Below are 17,068 nucleotides of genomic sequence, written 5' to 3'. Positions count from 1 at the left end.
AGCCAGTGAGCGGGAACCGGTCTGTATGTGGGATCCGAACCCTCGGCGGGAGCGCCACCGCGCTCCCAAGCGGCGCACTGTAGCAGTGCGCCACCGGGCCGGCCCCAAGAAACATTTTTTAAAAGGATATAATTCAAGCTGATCTAATATGCTCTTAGAGTTCAACTTTTGTTCTGTCAATTTAATATCTTCTTAGTTTGGCCTCTAGAATATATGTAAACATTGTTTTGCTTTTATGCTTCTTGAATATATATGCTAAGGCCTGGGCCAACACCTTGCAGTATAGAATCTGGCTATGCTATAGTAATTTAAAAGGGAATAATATCTTCTGCCCTGCCTCCAGATAAAATACTTTTCCCTAACATAGAATGGCTGTTCCCTTTCCTTTTACTTTTCCTGGATGGACTTTGACAAGAGCAGTGGTTAAGCTCTGTAAAAAAGAGACATTGTGAACTGAGAATCTGTGTGGTTTGATCTATACTCTTATTTGTCCTGAGGGAAGAACCCCTTAGTTTTCAACATTTCCCAAAAAAACCATTTTACTGTCTATTATCTTGCTCAAAGCACTAATACTCTGGCCCAAATCCAGATATCTTGGAGGTGGTGGAAGTCATTTCCCCTTGTTTAAACCCAATATTGATGGGAGGTGGAGAGCAATTGGCCAAGTTTATGTATTAGTAATTCTTTTGTGTTTCTTGCTTTCAGATGGAAAGAACTCAAGTGGATCCAAGCGTTATACTCGCAAACGTGAATGTTCCTACCCCAAAAATGAAAATTTTAGCAACCAGTCCCGTCGCTCCAATTCACAGAAAAGCAAAACTTTTAATAAGATGCCTCCTCAAAGGGGTGGCGGCAGCAGCAGCAAACTCTTTAGCTCCTCTTTTAATGGTGGAAGACGAGATGAGGTATGTAAGTTGAGACTGTCCTTTCTAAAACTAAGAAGCATGAGATCTGTTTCCCCCCCTCCCCAGTTTATCAGTAGTTGAGGAAGGGATCAAGAGGAAGGAGAATAGATAACCAAAGGAGTCTTGAGTAATTGAATATTAACTAGGTTTGGAACTTTGCCTCCTTTCTTCCCCTGAAGGCTTGAAAATTTCCTTGGAGGAAGAAGACATTGTAATCATGGATTGTGAGAAATTATGGCAAATTTGGGTGCCTTAATTTGTATAGTCCTTTCATTATCACTCTTGAATTATAGGTACACTTTGGAATATTTAGGTAATAAAATGACATTAATGATTTTTGCCCTATCAAGTGTCCAGCAAAATATCAAGTGCAAAGTTATCCTTACTCTCAGATATTCCACTTTTAGAAGTTTTTTAGATATGCTTCTATAAGTGCATAAAGACTTATTTACGTACAAGGGTGTTCACTGCCTTGTAGTTTGTAGTTGCAAAATTTAGGATATAACCTAAACACCCATCAGTAAAAGACTGGCTAAATAAATTATCCTGCCATTTGAATGTTCCGTACTATGTAACCATTATAGAATAAGACAGATTTAATGGTTATACTCATGGAAGGATTCATTCATTCGCCAAAAATTTACTTTTCGCTATGCACCAAATACCATTTAGGAGTTTGGAGTACAACACATTGAATCAAACATTGTTCTTCAGGAGCTTATATTCTAGTTTAGAAAGACAAACTAATATATAATAAATCTGGTAAGAGCTTATTGAATTAAAAGAAATGTAGACTGCGGGAGGTAGAGAGAGTAAAAGGAGTACAGTTTTAGAAGACGGCTAAGGAAAGCCTAAACTTTGAAGAGAGACCTGGATGAAGCAAGGGAGCATATGGTTTGGAGGAAGAGTGTATTAGCTAGAAGGAGTAGCAGGTATGAGGGACTGGAGGTGGTAGTGTGTTTTTTATATTTGAGGTAAAGCAAGTAGGCTGCCATGGGTGGAGGAGAGAGGAAATAAACACAAAGACTTGGAAAGAGAGATCAGATTATGTGGGGCCTTGAAGGACTTTGGCTGTTGTTCACAGAGATGGGAAGCCATTGAAGGATTTAAGAAAGAGAAGTACAGTAGAATCTGACTTGGAGTTTTAAAGGGGAGAGTGGAAGGAAGCAGCGGGCTGGTTAGAAGGTTATAAAGATATTCTTGGTGAGGGTAGTGAGAGGTGGTCAGATTTGGATTATTATTTGAGAGTAGAGCCAGCAAGATGTTTGACTTGTTAGGTGTGGGGTCTGAGCAAAGAAAAGAATGAGTAATATTTTTGACATGAGCTCAATTTATGTTCCTTTTGCTGGAATGGGGAAGATTTCAAGAGGAGTACAGGGTTTTTGGAGGGGAGGGGCTGGGGTTAGAGATAAAGAACTTCATTTTGGAAATGTTATATTTGCATTTAGGTGGTTAACTATGAATCTGTAGTTCAAGGAGGAGACCCAGGCTAGAGAGTTGTAAGCATACAGTTGGTGTTTAAAGCTATGGAACTAATTGAGATAAATCATTAAGGAGTGAAGGTTGCAAAAAGGGACAAGGTTCAAGGACTGAGCCCTGAGTCAGGGTACCAGGGAACCAGCAAAAGAGCCAGAGCAGGAATGGTTGGTGAGGGAAGAAAAGAACTGAAAGCAAATTGGAGAAAGTGATCAGTTTTGTCAAGTGCTGCTGACAGGCTGAGTAAGAATAGGACTGAAAATTAACCATTAGATTTGAAAATATGATGGTAAGTCGCTGGTCTTGAGTTGCTTTGATAGAGTCGTGAGGGCAAAAACCTGGTCGACATAGATTCAAGAGAATAGGAGGTTTGGGTGGAAGAAACAGTATGTATAGATGGTGCTTTCTAGTGGCTTTCTCTAAAGGGGAGCAGAGAGGTAAGGCAGTAGCTTGAGGAGAATGTCAGGTGAAGAGGGATTTTAAGATTAGGGAAATGTGTCTCTCCTAATGGGATGGGTCTGGTGACAGAAAAAGTGATGCCAGGGAAAGGGAGAGAATTGCTGAATAGTGTCCTTGAGTTCTTGAGATCTAGTGCAGAAGTGGAGGAGTTGGCTTAGATAGGAGTTTTGCCAGTTCATCCATAGTAACAAGAGGAAGACTTGGTAAGATATTGGACATGGGATGGGTCTGGTGACAGAAAAAGTGATGCCAGGGAAAGGGAGAGAATTGCTGAATAGTATCCTTGAGTTCTTGAGATCTAGTGCAGAAGTGGAAGAGTTGGCTTAGATAGGAGTTTTGCCAGTTCATCCATAGTAACAAGAGGAAGACTTGGTAAGATATTGGAGTTTTTTTCTTTATCTTTTTTCCTTTATCTTGGAGTTTTTTCTGATTGTCCTTATTTTCTCAGTGAAATATATAAGCTGAGCTGAGAGAAGTTTGGAAGCTTGAGGAACAAAGGAGTTGTCTGGGAGAGTGAAGGAATGAAAGGACTGTAGAAGCATAATAGGATTATAGTATGACAATCATAAGGGTCATAAAGTATGAAGGTCTACTTCCATGAGACTGGTTGGGTGTGGTTGTGTTCTTCAGCCATGTTTAACTGCTCTGGGGCTGGTGTGGAATAGACGAAAGGTTTTGCCAGATGACTGTAGCAGACAGAAGGGGACAATGGATCACAGGATCCAAGCCAAATAAGGAAAGGAAATTTGGGGGATGTTGGATTACTGGTTTGGAGATCCTAGTGGGGGTAAAGAATTGTTGGCATCAGGACTAAACCTGGGAAAAGAGTCAATTCCTGGTTGGACAGGAGGATGTTCAGAATTAAGATGGTAGGAAGAGGTGCGGCGGTTAACCAGCATGGTCTAGACTATAGAGCAGTGCTGCGTAATAGAAAAGCAGGCCACATCACATTGTTTTATTATTTTTTTGGTGGCTGGCTGGTGTAGGGATCAAACCCTGGACCTTAGTGTTATCAGTACCACACACTAACCAACTGAGCTAACTGGCCCACATATGTAATTTAAAATTTTCTTGTTCCCATGTTAAAAAGTAAAAAAGAAACAAGCNGCCCACATATGTAATTTAAAATTTTCTTGTTCCCATGTTAAAAAGTAAAAAAGAAACAAGCGAAATTAATTTTAACATATTTAACACAATATATATAAAATATAATTTTACCATGTGGCACAGGCCACATTTCAAGTGCTCAGTGGCCACTGTAGCTAGCAGTTGCTGTATTGGACAGCACAGTTCTAGAAGGTACACCCATAGGAGTGGGTGGCTGAGATAGAGTGGGGGACAAGCTAATTGGAAGAGGAGAGGTCAAGGGACTGAGAGGTCAGCCTGTGGGAAGGATAATCAGGAATTATGGGAGGTGTCGTAGGGAGTGGCAGTGGGCCGGCTAGGACAACAAGATGAAGATAGAAGGCTGAGAATGTGGGGGATTCTGTTGACTGAGCACAAACTCTTAGATCTAAGTTTAAAGAACTGGGGGTGGAAGACTATCTTGATTGGGGGAGATGGGAGCCATATGGAGATGAGAGTCTAGGAAATGAGAGATAAGGGATGGCCTGGAAGTCTTGGGCTTCTTGTGACTTACATAAATAGAATGTGGGGTTATCTGCAAGATCTGTTAGATAAAAAAGGAAGTTATCTAACTGTATGGTATGCCACTGGTATTTATTTTTAAAGGTCGTATACCATGATTCTATATGCATAGAATATCTCAGAGGGTATATGCATTGCCTCTGGAATAGGAGGTACATTTTACCATATCCCTTTTTGTATTCTTTAGTTTCTTCACCTTGTGTATTAGTCCGTTTATGTTGCTTACAACAAAAAACTTGGAACTGGGTAATTTATAAAGAAAATGGAATTTAAATTAATTTTAACATATTTAACACAATATATATATAATATAATTTTACCATGTGGCACAGGCCACATTTCAAGTGCTCAGTGGCCACTGTAGCTAGCAGTTGCTGTATTGGACAGCACAGCTCTAGAAGGTACACCCATAGGAGTGGGCGGCTGAGATAGAGTGGGGGACAAGCTAATTGGAAGAGGAGAGGTCAAGGGACTGAGAGGTCAGCCTGTGGGAAGGATAATCAGGAATTATGGGAGGTGTCGTAGGGAGTGGCAGTGGGCCGGCTAGGACAACAAGATGAAGATAGAAGGCTGAGAATGTGGGGGATTCTGTTGACTGAGCACAAACTCTTAGATCTAAGTTTAAAGAACTGGGGGTGGAAGACTATCTTGATTGGGGGAGATGGGAGCCATATGGAGATGAGAGTCTAGGAAATGAGAGATAAGGGATGGCCTGGAAGTCTTGGGCTTCTTGTGACTTACATAAATAGAATGTGGGGTTATCTGCAAGATCTGTTAGATAAAAAAGGAAGTTATCTAACTGTATGGTATGCCACTGGTATTTATTTTTAAAGGTCGTATACCATGATTCTATATGCATAGAATATCTCAGAGGGTATATGCATTGCCTCTGGAATAGGAGGTACATTTTACCATATCCCTTTTTGTATTCTTTAGTTTCTTCACCTTGTGTATTAGTCCGTTTATGTTGCTTACAACAAAAAACTTGGAACTGGGTAATTTATAAAGAAAATGGAATTTATTGCTTACAGTTTCTGAGGCTGGGAAGTCAAGTCCAACTGGTGGTGGTGACAGTGACTCAGGGGTCTCACATTGCAAGATGGTGGAAGCAGAGAGAGACAGACAGACAGACTGAGACTGACTGACTCTCTTCTTCTTTTAAAGCCCTCAGAACCATGTCCCTGACCACCATTTTTAATACTGCACGGTCGTACAATCCAATTACCTCTTCAAGGCTCCACCTTTCAATTATCATAATAGGATTTCCCACCCTCTTATCAGTCACAGTGCGGGCTAAGTTTCTAATAGATAAAACTTGGGGAATACAATTCAAACTTCAGGGAGTTTTGGGGGGACAATTCAATCACTACATCATGCGTGAGGATACTTCAGAAAGTTTGTGGAAAAATATAATTTAAAGATAATGAGTCTTTCCATGAGCTTTTTGAAGTACCTTATGTGCAACTGCTGCTTACTAAAAATCTCTAAATTTGACTAAACAATAAAGGCCTTAAATTTGCATTTCATTTGACCCAATAATTTTTCCTGTATTTGCAAAAGAAATAATTGTAGGTGCCTACATATTTGTACACAAAGATCTATCCCAAATTGTGTTTATCACAACATTATTTTGTTACAGTGGAAAAGCTATGAATAATCTGTTCCATACAATAGAGCATTAAAATATGGTACACCCATGTGATGTAATGATATGTAGCCATTTAAAGTGACTATATACTAATATTTAGTGACATGGCAAAGTGTTTATAACATTAAAAGAGAAAGTGGGGTTGGAAAATGCCGCTAGCTGACTTATAGCACGTATGTGTACCGCTTCAATTGGGAATGTTAAGAGGACTGAAATATACCCTGATGTGATTTCTTCCATCTTTGTGTGCAGTGGTATTTCTCATATGGTTTCTTGCCACTTTCTAAACTGTTTCTGAATCTGCTGACTGGATTTATTTCTGGACACAGAGCTAGTCTGCCTACATGTTCTAATTCTGTCTGCTTTAACAACAAATAGCAGTGTGTCTTAGACAGGAGGTCTCTGGCAGGATCCAGAAGTCTATGGCAGTTAGCAGCTACCTGCAAGCCGCCTCTGGAGTGTGGCTCCACAGACTCACTTTGCCAGAAACAAACCAAAGAACAAGTAGCTAACAAGAGCAAAGGTGTAGGAGCCCTGTGGGACTGTCAAAAGGTTAATCCAATCAATAAATCTATGCTTCAAGATAGCTAGAAGAGTTCATGCTGGGGATTGTCATTTGATGGTTAATTGCCACTAAACATTTTAAGTAGTGGTATGTTAAAGGATCTTTTTTCCCTCTTTACTGTCATTCGGGTCTTGGGTAGACTTTTGCATTACCATCTTCTAGGAAGATTGTTTGCTTTAGGCCTGTGTTTTATTAATATTTTAAACCGTGTAAAAGGAGAGGTTGTGCTGGTGTGTGTTTCTGCTGTAAATCGGTAGGTGTCATCCTGATTCTTTCTTATTTTCTCTAGGTAGCAGAGGCTCAACGGGCAGAGTTTAGCCCTGCCCAATTCTCTGGTCCTAAGAAGATCAACCTGAACCACTTGTTGAATTTTACTTTTGAACCCCGTGGCCAGGCGGGTCACTTTGAAGGCAGTGGACATGGTAGCTGGGGAAAAAGGAACAAGTGGGGGCATAAGCCTTTTAATAAGGAACTCTTTTTACAGGCCAAGTAAGTACTGCTGCTCCTAAGAGGAAAGTGAAATTGAGTCTGTCTGGGGAGTTGTGGTGCCGTGAGGAGGCTTCCTTTAAACTACCATGGGATAGAGGTAGAAAGGGAATTGATCTGGTTCTTTTTCTCTTTTCCTTCTCTTCTCTTCCCTCAGAACTAAAGGCTATCACATCTCTAATCTTTCTTTCACCCGCTTTCCAAGTGGATGTTCTTGGTACTTTAAAGAGTATACAGTCATCCCTTGGTATCCACAGGGGATTGTTTTCAGGACCTTTGCAGACACCAAAATCCACAGATGCTCAAATCCCTCATATAAAATAACAGTGCATTTGACCCTCTATATCCATGGGTTCCGTATTTGTGGATTCGACCAACTGCAGATGGAAGATATTCAGGGGAAGAAAATTGCGTTTCTGCGGAGCATTTACAGACTTTTTTTTTTTCTTGTTATTTCCTAAAAAAAAAAAAAAAATACAGTATAACAGCTGTTTACATAGCTTTTACATTGTATTAGGTATTTTAAGTAATTTAGAGATTAAAGTATGCGTGAAGATATGCGTAGATTATATGCAAAATACTGGACTATTAAGAATTTTAGTACTCGAGGGAGGTCCTGGAACCAATTCCCCAAGTGGATACCAAGGGACATCTGTATTTGCATATGACCTATGCACAGCCTCCTGTATACTTTAATCTCTAAATTACTTGTAATAACCTAAAGCAGTGTAAATGCTATGTAAATAGTTGTTATACTTGTTTAATTTGTATTTTTAGTATTATTTTTTTCGCATATTTCTCATCTGTAGTTGGTTGAATCCATGGATGTGCCAACTTCAATGCTTAAATAAATGTCTTTAGTATCGATGATGTAGAAAGTGTTTAGAATTGGACCCAGATTTAAATCTTGTTTTGGCCTTTGACCTTGGATAATTTACTTAACCACTTTTATTTATTTATTTATTTATTTATTTTTACTTAACCACTTTGAGATTCACCTTCTCCTCTATAAAAAAGAAATTTTCGGGCCGGCCTGGTGGCGCACTGGAGAGTGCGCCGCTTGGGAGCGTGGCGGCGCTCCCCCGCCGAGGGTTCGGATCCCATGTGGAGACCGGTTCCCGCTCACTGGCTGAGCGCGGTGCGGGCGCAACACCGAGGGTTGCGATCCCGTTACTGGTCAGTAAAAAAGACAAAAAGGAAAAAAAAAAAGAAATTTTCTTTTTCTTTTTTTTTTCTTGTTAATACAGTACTTTTCTTCCCTCTGTCGAGCTGTGAGCCAACACTTTTCCCATGGGAGGTATAAGAAAAGGAACATACAGGGCAGACAAGACACGGGAGAAAGAACTATGGGAAGTGTAGACAGCTCCTTTACATGGTGAAAAGGATGAGAAAGGCCACTATTAGCCAAAAGAGTTTCATTGCTTCCAAAAGGACAAAGCCCAGAATGGTGTAGGAAAAGAGCTGTTGCTTCAGAGAATGGTTCCTGACATAACCAATGACGAGGCTCCCAAGCATAGTCCCAATTCTAGCTCCAGAGCCAGCCACCCCAATTGTGGCAGCCCCATCGAACTCGGCTGTTGCGTTGATGTCCCTTGAAATGGCACTGGTTTGGAGCTATGACTAGGGACAAGTGAAGTCAGGGGACAAGGGACTGCCAAGCTGCTGAGGCTCTCATCTGTCAGTGTCTTGGTCGTTTCAGCACCACTGTTGACAGTGGGTCAGCTCAGCAGTGTGCTCCTGACCAAGTAATGGGTGGAGACAAATTTGGAGTAGGCATGCACTTTCAGGGGGTGAGTGGCTTTGGCAGGAGAGCTGTTCCCAGTGCAGAGAAGACAGAAGAATTTTTTTTTTGGCAGCCAGCCAGTTCAGTGATCTGAACCCTTGACCTTGGTGTTATAAGGCGGTGCTCTAACCACCTGAACTAATTGGCCAGCCAGAAATTGAATGACAATTTGAAGTGCTTGGCATACATTTGTTCAAGTACTGATTCCCTATTGTTTCCTTTTGTTTGGCATTTGTCATAATGTAAGAATTGACCTTGGATCTAGACTGAAGTAACCATTTTGTACTTTATATAAACTGGTCTGTAAATGATCAACAACATCTTTTCTGCTGTCTTGAAGCCTTGCCATTTTCTGAGATTCTGAGGGGTGAGGGAGGAAATCTGGCCTACTCTGGTTGATGGAGCCACCGTTTGGGTTCGTTTTAGTTCAAGGGAGGCTTATAGGGAACTTGACTGAGCTTGGAAGCAGAAGAAACAGTTCATGGATTTAGACTTCTACCCACGGAGTCCTTGGATTCCTTCTAAAGCCAGGGCTCAGAACTGAGGCTGAAGTCCTGGTACAGTGTTTCACAAACCATGGCTAGTGGCTTGCATTTGATCTCTGTGTGAAGAGATGATGACTGCTGAGGGCTTGTTGGTGGATTCTGATAGTCTGTCTTTGACCTGTCTTCCTCCTCGTTTCTAGCTGCCAATTTGTGGTGTCTGAAGACCAAGACTACACAGCTCATTTTGCTGATCCTGATACCTTAGTCAATTGGGACTTTGTGGAACAAGTGGTGAGTAAATGGCTCAGCCAAACCTATAAGCCGTTAATAGGAGAGAGAACTAAAGAAATGGATTGTGGTGATACAGTAACCGTTGGCTGTGTTTATTGCTGATGTGCTTTTCTGCCTGGCCTTATTGTAGACATTTCCCAAAGGTCCACCCTGTAAGGCTATTGAATATATCTTTTTAGTGTCAGAAATTTAGCCTTTGGGCAAACCACTTCTAGCATGTCCAGATAAGTCATAAGATTCCAGTAGGTTAGCGTGGAGTTTGCAGAGAGTGGTTTAACTCTTGGTTTCAGGTTTGGCTCAATTATTTATATGTAGATGCAGATAATATCTTTATAAATCCTCAGGTATGAGTGGATTTTTGAACCAGGCTGAAACCATAGATGCTATAAAAGAACAGATTGATAAATTTGATTTTATTAGAAAGAAACTTATGTCTGACAAAATTCCTTAAAGTTGACAGGTGGTAAACCAGGGGAAGATTTACACATTTAAAACTAAAGATTAATGTCCAGAACATTTAGATGTTCTATAAATTCGATTAACTACCTAGTGGAAGAATGGGCTAATAAGCACATGACAAAACATATCCTAGTAAAGGAAATCAGAATAACCTCTGAATATCTACAGAGATTTAACTTGGCTGAGAGTTATGCAAATACAAATCAAAATGCCCATCAAATTGGCACTCCCCCTTACAAAAGACATTGGGAACACTGGGTTTTGGCAGGAGTTGAGCAAATGGGTACTCTTGTTCTTGGTGGGAGTGTAAATCGATACAGCCTTTTGGGAGGGCATTTTGGCGGTATTTAAAATATGAACAGCCTTTATATTTACATATAAAAACATAATTTCTACTTAAATATAAAAAATTTCTACCAAGGCACATGTATAAGGATTTTTTGTTACAATATGTAAGGAATGAGAAATTGTCAATAACCTAAATGTCATACAAGGGACTTAGTTATTACAGTACATCATACTGTAGAACACTATACAGAAAGTAAGAATGGAGTAGATGTATCTGTGTTAACGTTTTGAAAGATTAAAACACACTGAATGGAAAAAAAGCTGCAGAACAAGATGTGCAATTTATCATTTATGGAAAAACCTTTATTTCTTTATGAACTTGGGCACATAAATGTATAGAAAAAGGTTTGAAGGATATGTATTCAAATTTGTAAATGGTCTGATTCTGATGTTTTTTACAAATTGAATTTCTACATTTCAACTTTTTAAAATTTCTTCTTTTACTCTACATTATATAATTGGGTATCAGTTTAATTATAAAGACTACTGTGGAAAAAAACCCCAATTTGTAAATGGTTCTTTCTGGGCAGGGACAAGAATGGGAGGGTGGGAAAACATATAGGGCATTTCAGGGGGGGTCTCAAGATAACGTTGTTTTCAACTTTTTTTTTTTTTTAAAAGATGACCGGTAAGGGGATCTCAACCCTTGGCTTGGTGTTGTCAGCACCACGCTCAGCTAGTGAGCAAACCGGCCATCCCTATATAGGATCCGAACCTGTGGCCTTGGTGTTATCAGCACCGCACTCTACCGAGTGAGCCACGGGCCGGCCTGTTTTCAACTTTTTTTGTTTTGTTTTGAACTTTTTAAAAAGTACAGAAAATATGGGGGAGGGAAGGAAAGGAAATAAACCGTTGATAATCCTTTTACCCAAAAGTGCTCCAAAATGTTAACTGTAGATTTTTTTTTTCTATCCATGTGTGAGATTGGGATTAGATTTGCTAGACTGGCATCTGCTTTGTTCATGGTACATAGGTATTTCTCCATGTCACTAATTGCCCCTTTCTTAGAAAACCGTTTAGTGTCCACAAAATTCTCTTTAATGAATATACCACCACGTAGTTAAACATTTCTTTATTGTTGGACTTAATGTTTGGTTTAAGCTTTTCTGATGTTACATACTGTAGTTAAACACTGTGACTAAATTTTTGACTGCATCTCTGATTTTCTTAGATTTCTTGTATTATGGGGTCAGAGTTATAAACCTTATTTTAAGATCTTTTTTTAATGAAAATTATGCTAAATTACCCCATCTTCACTCTGGACAAAAGGCTGTGTATGAAGGTTTCTATTTAGCCATACCATCACAGGCTTTGAGTATTACATTTTTGTGATCTTGCTCGCTTTCTTGTAGATGAACAGCACAGCCAGTACTCCAAGTTGCTGCTGGCCTCTAAGGAGCAGGTGCTGCACCGGGTAGTTCTGGAAGAGAAAGTAGCACTAGAGCAGCAACTGGCAGAGGAAAAGCACACTCCTGAGTCCTGCTTTATTGAGGCAGCTATCCAGGAGCTCAAGGTGAGAGGATGCATTGGAAACTTAAAACCAGAGATGCTAAACCTGTGTCAGGGTGAGTAGATGGATGGATGGAGGGGGTAAGTTAATTCAAATTCACATTTAAGATGATAGCAGGGAATGGCTAAAAAAGCCAGTTTGCTCTGGGCTTTGATAGTGGGAGGGAAGGGCTGACCTAGAGACTTTTAAAGCTCTTTCTAGAGCTGAAAGGATCAAGTCAAAATGATTTTATAACTAATTGTGACAGTGGAGTTTCTTAGGCTGGTTATGTCCTTAGTTAAGCAAGTTAGGATTTTTTTTTATCTGGAATAATTTTTGGGGGGGCGGCTGGCCAATACAAGGATGAAACCCTGGACCTTGGTGTTATCAACACCACACTCTTACCAACCTAGCTAACTGGCCAGCCCTACTGGAACAATTCTTAGATTTGTTTAGAGGTGTTTTATTTGAGAGATATTGTGGAGAAAGTACTATGGCCTACCCAGCAGGCCTTAGCAGTATCTTCTGAAGATCTTGGAACAGCAAGAATTACCCAAATATAGAATTCCCTAGGTCATGTGTCCTCCACAACAGGGATTCTTAAACTTTAAGCAGCAGAATCACTGGTTGTTGGGCTCTACCCTCAGAGATTGATTCAGTAGGCTCAGTAATTTGCATTGTAATAAGTGCTAGGGTAATTCTGATGCTGCTCATCCCTACCATCCTTTGAGAACCACTGCTCTAGATTAGAACAATAAAAGCCTTCATTAATTGAGTGATTAGCATGTGACAAGCCCAGTGTTGTACTTACATTTATTTCACTTAAGCTTCGTATACTGGTGTGGTAGATACAGCTGTCCCCTTTCAAGAGTAAGGAAGAAGAATCATGGGTTAGGTAAGTTGCTTAGGAACACATAACTAATAAGAGGTGAAACTGATATTTGAATTCCTATCTTACTCTGAAGTCCTCCTTTGGCAGAGTCTTGCATATTTAATTTTTATCTTCTTTCTGTATTGCAGCAGGATTTCAAATGCCATTTCAGGTAAAAGGCTATATACAATTAGAGCAATTCAGGTTGAGGTGGGGTTAGTCAACCCCTGCCTCCTATCGTACTTTGGGCTTCTCTCTGAGCATAGTTTGTGAAAACTAGATGACTAGTTTTGTGTTCTTGGATTTCTGTTCAGGAACCTTTTGCTGTCATTCAGGTACAAGATGCTTTTTACTTTGTGTTTTCCTCGAAGATTGAGGATTTTATGTACCTAGCTAAACTAAACCTTTCCTGTTCAGTCTTGTGTTTTAACTTTTGTTCATCTTGAAAGAGGCCATTCTAACCCCTTGCCCTTCTGTGTTTCTGGAAACAACTTTCTCTGGTCTTCTCTCTGATGTCCTTAGATTCGGGAAGAGGCTCTGTCAGGATTGGCTGAAAGCAGAGGAGAGGTCACTGGTGTTGTGGCTGCTCTGGAACAACTGGTGCTGATGGCTCCCTTGGCAAAGGAGTCCGTTTTTCAACCCAGGGAGGTTAGTGTGTCCCTATTACAGACTAAATAGCCGCCATTTCTCAAATCCCGCTATTGAGCTGGTAGGCACTGTTGTAAGATCCCAACTTTCTTGGGCAAAGAGGGGTCTGTTATTTCCTGTGTACTTATTTGTTCTTTCCCCAGGGGTGTTGAATCAGTGATCAGGACAGCTAAGAAACATCTAGGGAGCTTGTTCTTATGCCTACCTTTGCCACATTACTTCTTGAAAGCAGGTCATATATTTTCTGTTGACCTAGAGTTTGTTCCAGCAGGGCATGCTAGAGTATCTGTCTGCTTTTGATGAAGAAACCATGGAAGTTTGTTCTCTGGATGCTCCTTCCCATCCTCTTGCTCTCCCTCTGGTAGAGGAAGAGGAAGCTGTGTTGGAACCGGAGCCTGAGCGGTCATCAGAGGTCTGTGATGACTCGGAGTTAGCAGATGACAATCTTGGGGAGAGGACCATTTGTATTGACTCCAACCAGCAGGAACCCATCACAAGGCCAGGCTTCACACATCTGAACAGCTCTCCTTGTTACTACTTTTACCAAGGTGAGGGTCCCTGGGGAGGATGGCTGGGTTACCACAGAGATGTTTCAGAGAGATGACTTGCTACTCTCTAAGCAGAGGGTGGTGTCTCCATTAGATACTGGGAACTTGCATGGCTTGTGCTTTTGGTGTGGGGAAGGAGAGGTAGGCCTAGCTATGAGGGGTACCCCCATCTTGAGGGCTGGCCAAGACACTGGTGTGATAGAGCCCCTTGATTTTAGCGGAGGATGGGCAGCACATGTTCCTGCACCCTGTGAATGTCCGCTGCCTCGTGCGGGAGTATGGCAGCCTGGAGCAGAGCCCAGAGAAGATCTCAGCAACTGTGGTGGAGATCTCTGGGTATTCCATGTCTGAGGTAAGGTCCCTTCTCTAGAAGTAGAGGGTCAGAAACCTACACTAACCTAATCTCTTTGAGGTAGGCCTCATCAGCCTAAATTCACAAACCTTTAAGGCCGTTAGTTTTTGTATTTTTGAGTTTATTTTGGTCAGTGATGGTGCTGTGAATTTTTTTAAAAGTTAGATGGTGCTCTCCTACTGTACCAGGATTCTGTGAAGTCAGTTACCACTGCTCTCTGCTTCTCTGGTTCATTTATTGTAGTTTGGGAATATAGATTCAAGATGGAGTTTATTTTTGTGTCTCTCCTTATTGCTTGGGAGAAGTGTTTAAAAAAAAAAAAAAAAGTCCTTGGAGGTTTTTAGCTAGGTTATATAGGTTTGAAGTGCATTTTTTTTCTTGAAGTGCATTTTTTTTCTTGAAGTGCATTTTTAGCTTAGCAGATACCTGTGAATTATTGTCTGGTAATTTATATATGTGAATTTTTGCTCTCTGGGAATTATCCCTGTATTGATCACAAATTTATTATAAGCCTCAAAATTAGAGACTCTTGGAGTACTGTAAACTTTCTGTCAAACATATGCAGAAAAAGAATATAAAGGAAAATTTAAATAGATGGACTTCATTTTTTACTGTTTCAGGTAAAGCTCCATTCATTAGGAAAATCTGCTGTATCTAATGATAACTAGTTATCGTTAGTTCTGTCAGTGGTTCCCAGGGTTTTTTGGGCCAACAAACAAGCTCCATTCATTAGGAAAATCTGCTGTATCTAACTAATGATAACTAGTTATCGTTAGTTCTGTCAGTGGTTCCCAGGGTTTTTTGGGCCAACAAATATGCCTTTATCTTCTCTGTTCTCTCCCCTCAATTGTGGACCTTAGAAAATCAGAAACAGTTGATTAACTTTAGATTATTTTTTACCAGGCTCAGTTCACTCATTTGCAGCACAAACCAAAAAGTGGATTTGGTTGCCTTATTATAGGTTAATTGACAGTTTCTATTTGGCTTTTCAAAGTGGTGATAACTTGAGCACTACTCTTTTGAGCCCCAGTGCTATCCGTGAGTAAATAGTGTTACTGTATTGGATATCAGGGTTTAGACTGTCTGCTGTTAGGCCTGGTCTTAGTTGAATATTGGTTCTTTCTCCAATGTAGGATGTTCGACAGCGTCATAGATATCTCTCTCACTTGCCACTCACCTGTGAGTTCAGTATCTGTGAACTGGCTCTGCAGCCTCCTGTGGTCTCTAAGGAAACCCTAGAGATGTTCTCAGGTGAGAATGCCCCTGCTGTGATTCTCTTCATAGTGTGGATCAGGGATCCTACTGGCTAGAAACCCAGTGTGGGAGGAAACTTCAGGCGTTGTATCATGCATCTTAGTACCTCCTGAAACACTATGTGTTCATCTAGTCCAGCTGGGCCTATTGGTGTGGGCTTAGCTACTTAACTAAGTCAGCAGGGAGGAGTTAATGGCCATGTCGTCCTGGGTCTGCCTTCTCATAACCTGACCAATCTGCAGATGACATTGAGAAGAGGAAGAGACAGCGCCAGAAGAAGGCTCGGGAGGAACGCCGCCGAGAGCGCAGGATTGAGATGGAGGAGAATAAGAAACAGGGCAAGTGTAAGTTCAAGAACTCTTCATTTTTGCCTAGTACTGCTATGTGTTATTGTATAGAGGCTCCTTGCCCTGGTCTAGGAGTCAGACTGCTTAGGTTCACGTCTCAGCTTTGTCACTTGTTTTCTTTAACTCTTTAATGTGAATCATAAGAGTACCTCCTTCATAGGCTTGTTTGAATTAATACAGTTCAAAGTGCATAACACCCAGTAATGATCAAGATGAAGTTCATCCTTGGCATAGTGGGGTGACAAAAACCTGTTCCAGGGAGGAGAATTGGAGTTCTTCTGAGAAAGCTGGGGACACTTGTTCCCCTTGTCTTCTGAATCATTGACCTCACCTCTAATTCTCTTTTTTTGGAGTGGGGGGCTCACTGGCCAGCATGGGGAACCTAACCCTTGAACTCAGTGTTACAAGAGGGTGCTCTAACCAATTGAGCTAACCAGCCAGCCCCTCTAATTCTCTATTAAAGGGCACAGTGCTATACAGCGAGTTTGCCAGGGGGATCTGATACAGTAGAAACTTTGACAAAGTAGGAAATATATGTAGGAAGTTAGATTTAAGAGCTCATTTGTACCAGTAAGCATAGAGTCTTTTGATCTGGTTCTCCAACATAAGCTTCATTGGGTGTAGGGGATTAGTGTGACATGAGGGCCCTAAGTATCCACTGGAAAATAAGGCATTGAGTCTTTTGGCTAGGGAAAGGACTTCGCTATTTTGACTCCATATGGTATAGAAATGTTATAAGTTTTATTTCTCTAACTGGAGTAAGTATATACCTGGAATCCCAGCACTTATGTAGCTGTTTGGCACATGTCCTAAACTTTGAGAAAACTGATGTTTCAAGGGATAGGATTTTTTTTTGTTTTAACTTTTATTATTAGAAATATTCAGACGAGGGCCGGCCCGGTGGCGCACTGCGCTGGTGCGCTGCTTGGGAAGCGCGGCGGCGCTCCCGCCGAGGGTTCGGATCCCACATACAGACCGGTTCCCGCTCACTGGCTGAGCGAGGCGCG

The 17,068-nt window shown here is 41.0% G+C and overlaps 1 protein-coding gene and 1 pseudogene across 1 annotated transcript in view; one reads left to right on the top strand and one right to left on the bottom strand.

Moving 5' to 3' along the window:
* RNF10 (ring finger protein 10) overlaps positions 1-17,068 on the top strand; it is a 35,728-nt gene that overhangs the window by 9,703 nt on the left and 8,957 nt on the right. The window contains exons 3-12 of the mRNA XM_008569370.1: positions 706-905; positions 6,990-7,189; positions 9,655-9,745; positions 9,876-9,897; positions 11,869-12,065; positions 13,435-13,560; positions 13,832-14,108; positions 14,327-14,460; positions 15,594-15,711; positions 15,957-16,058. Of these exons, the coding sequence (XP_008567592.1) occupies positions 706-905; positions 6,990-7,189; positions 9,655-9,745; positions 9,876-9,897; positions 11,869-12,065; positions 13,435-13,560; positions 13,832-14,108; positions 14,327-14,460; positions 15,594-15,711; positions 15,957-16,058 (1,467 nt within the window). The remainder of the gene's footprint in view (positions 1-705; positions 906-6,989; positions 7,190-9,654; positions 9,746-9,875; positions 9,898-11,868; positions 12,066-13,434; positions 13,561-13,831; positions 14,109-14,326; positions 14,461-15,593; positions 15,712-15,956; positions 16,059-17,068) is intronic.
* On the bottom strand, positions 8,555-9,547 carry LOC103587803 (annotated as a pseudogene).

This window comes from Galeopterus variegatus, unplaced genomic scaffold (assembly GCF_000696425.1).
Source record: "Galeopterus variegatus unplaced genomic scaffold, G_variegatus-3.0.2 Scaffold487, whole genome shotgun sequence".
Lineage (NCBI taxonomy): Eukaryota > Metazoa > Chordata > Mammalia > Dermoptera > Cynocephalidae > Galeopterus > Galeopterus variegatus.
Note: the sequence above shows the minus strand (reverse complement) of the source record. Positions and strands in the feature narration are given on the sequence as shown.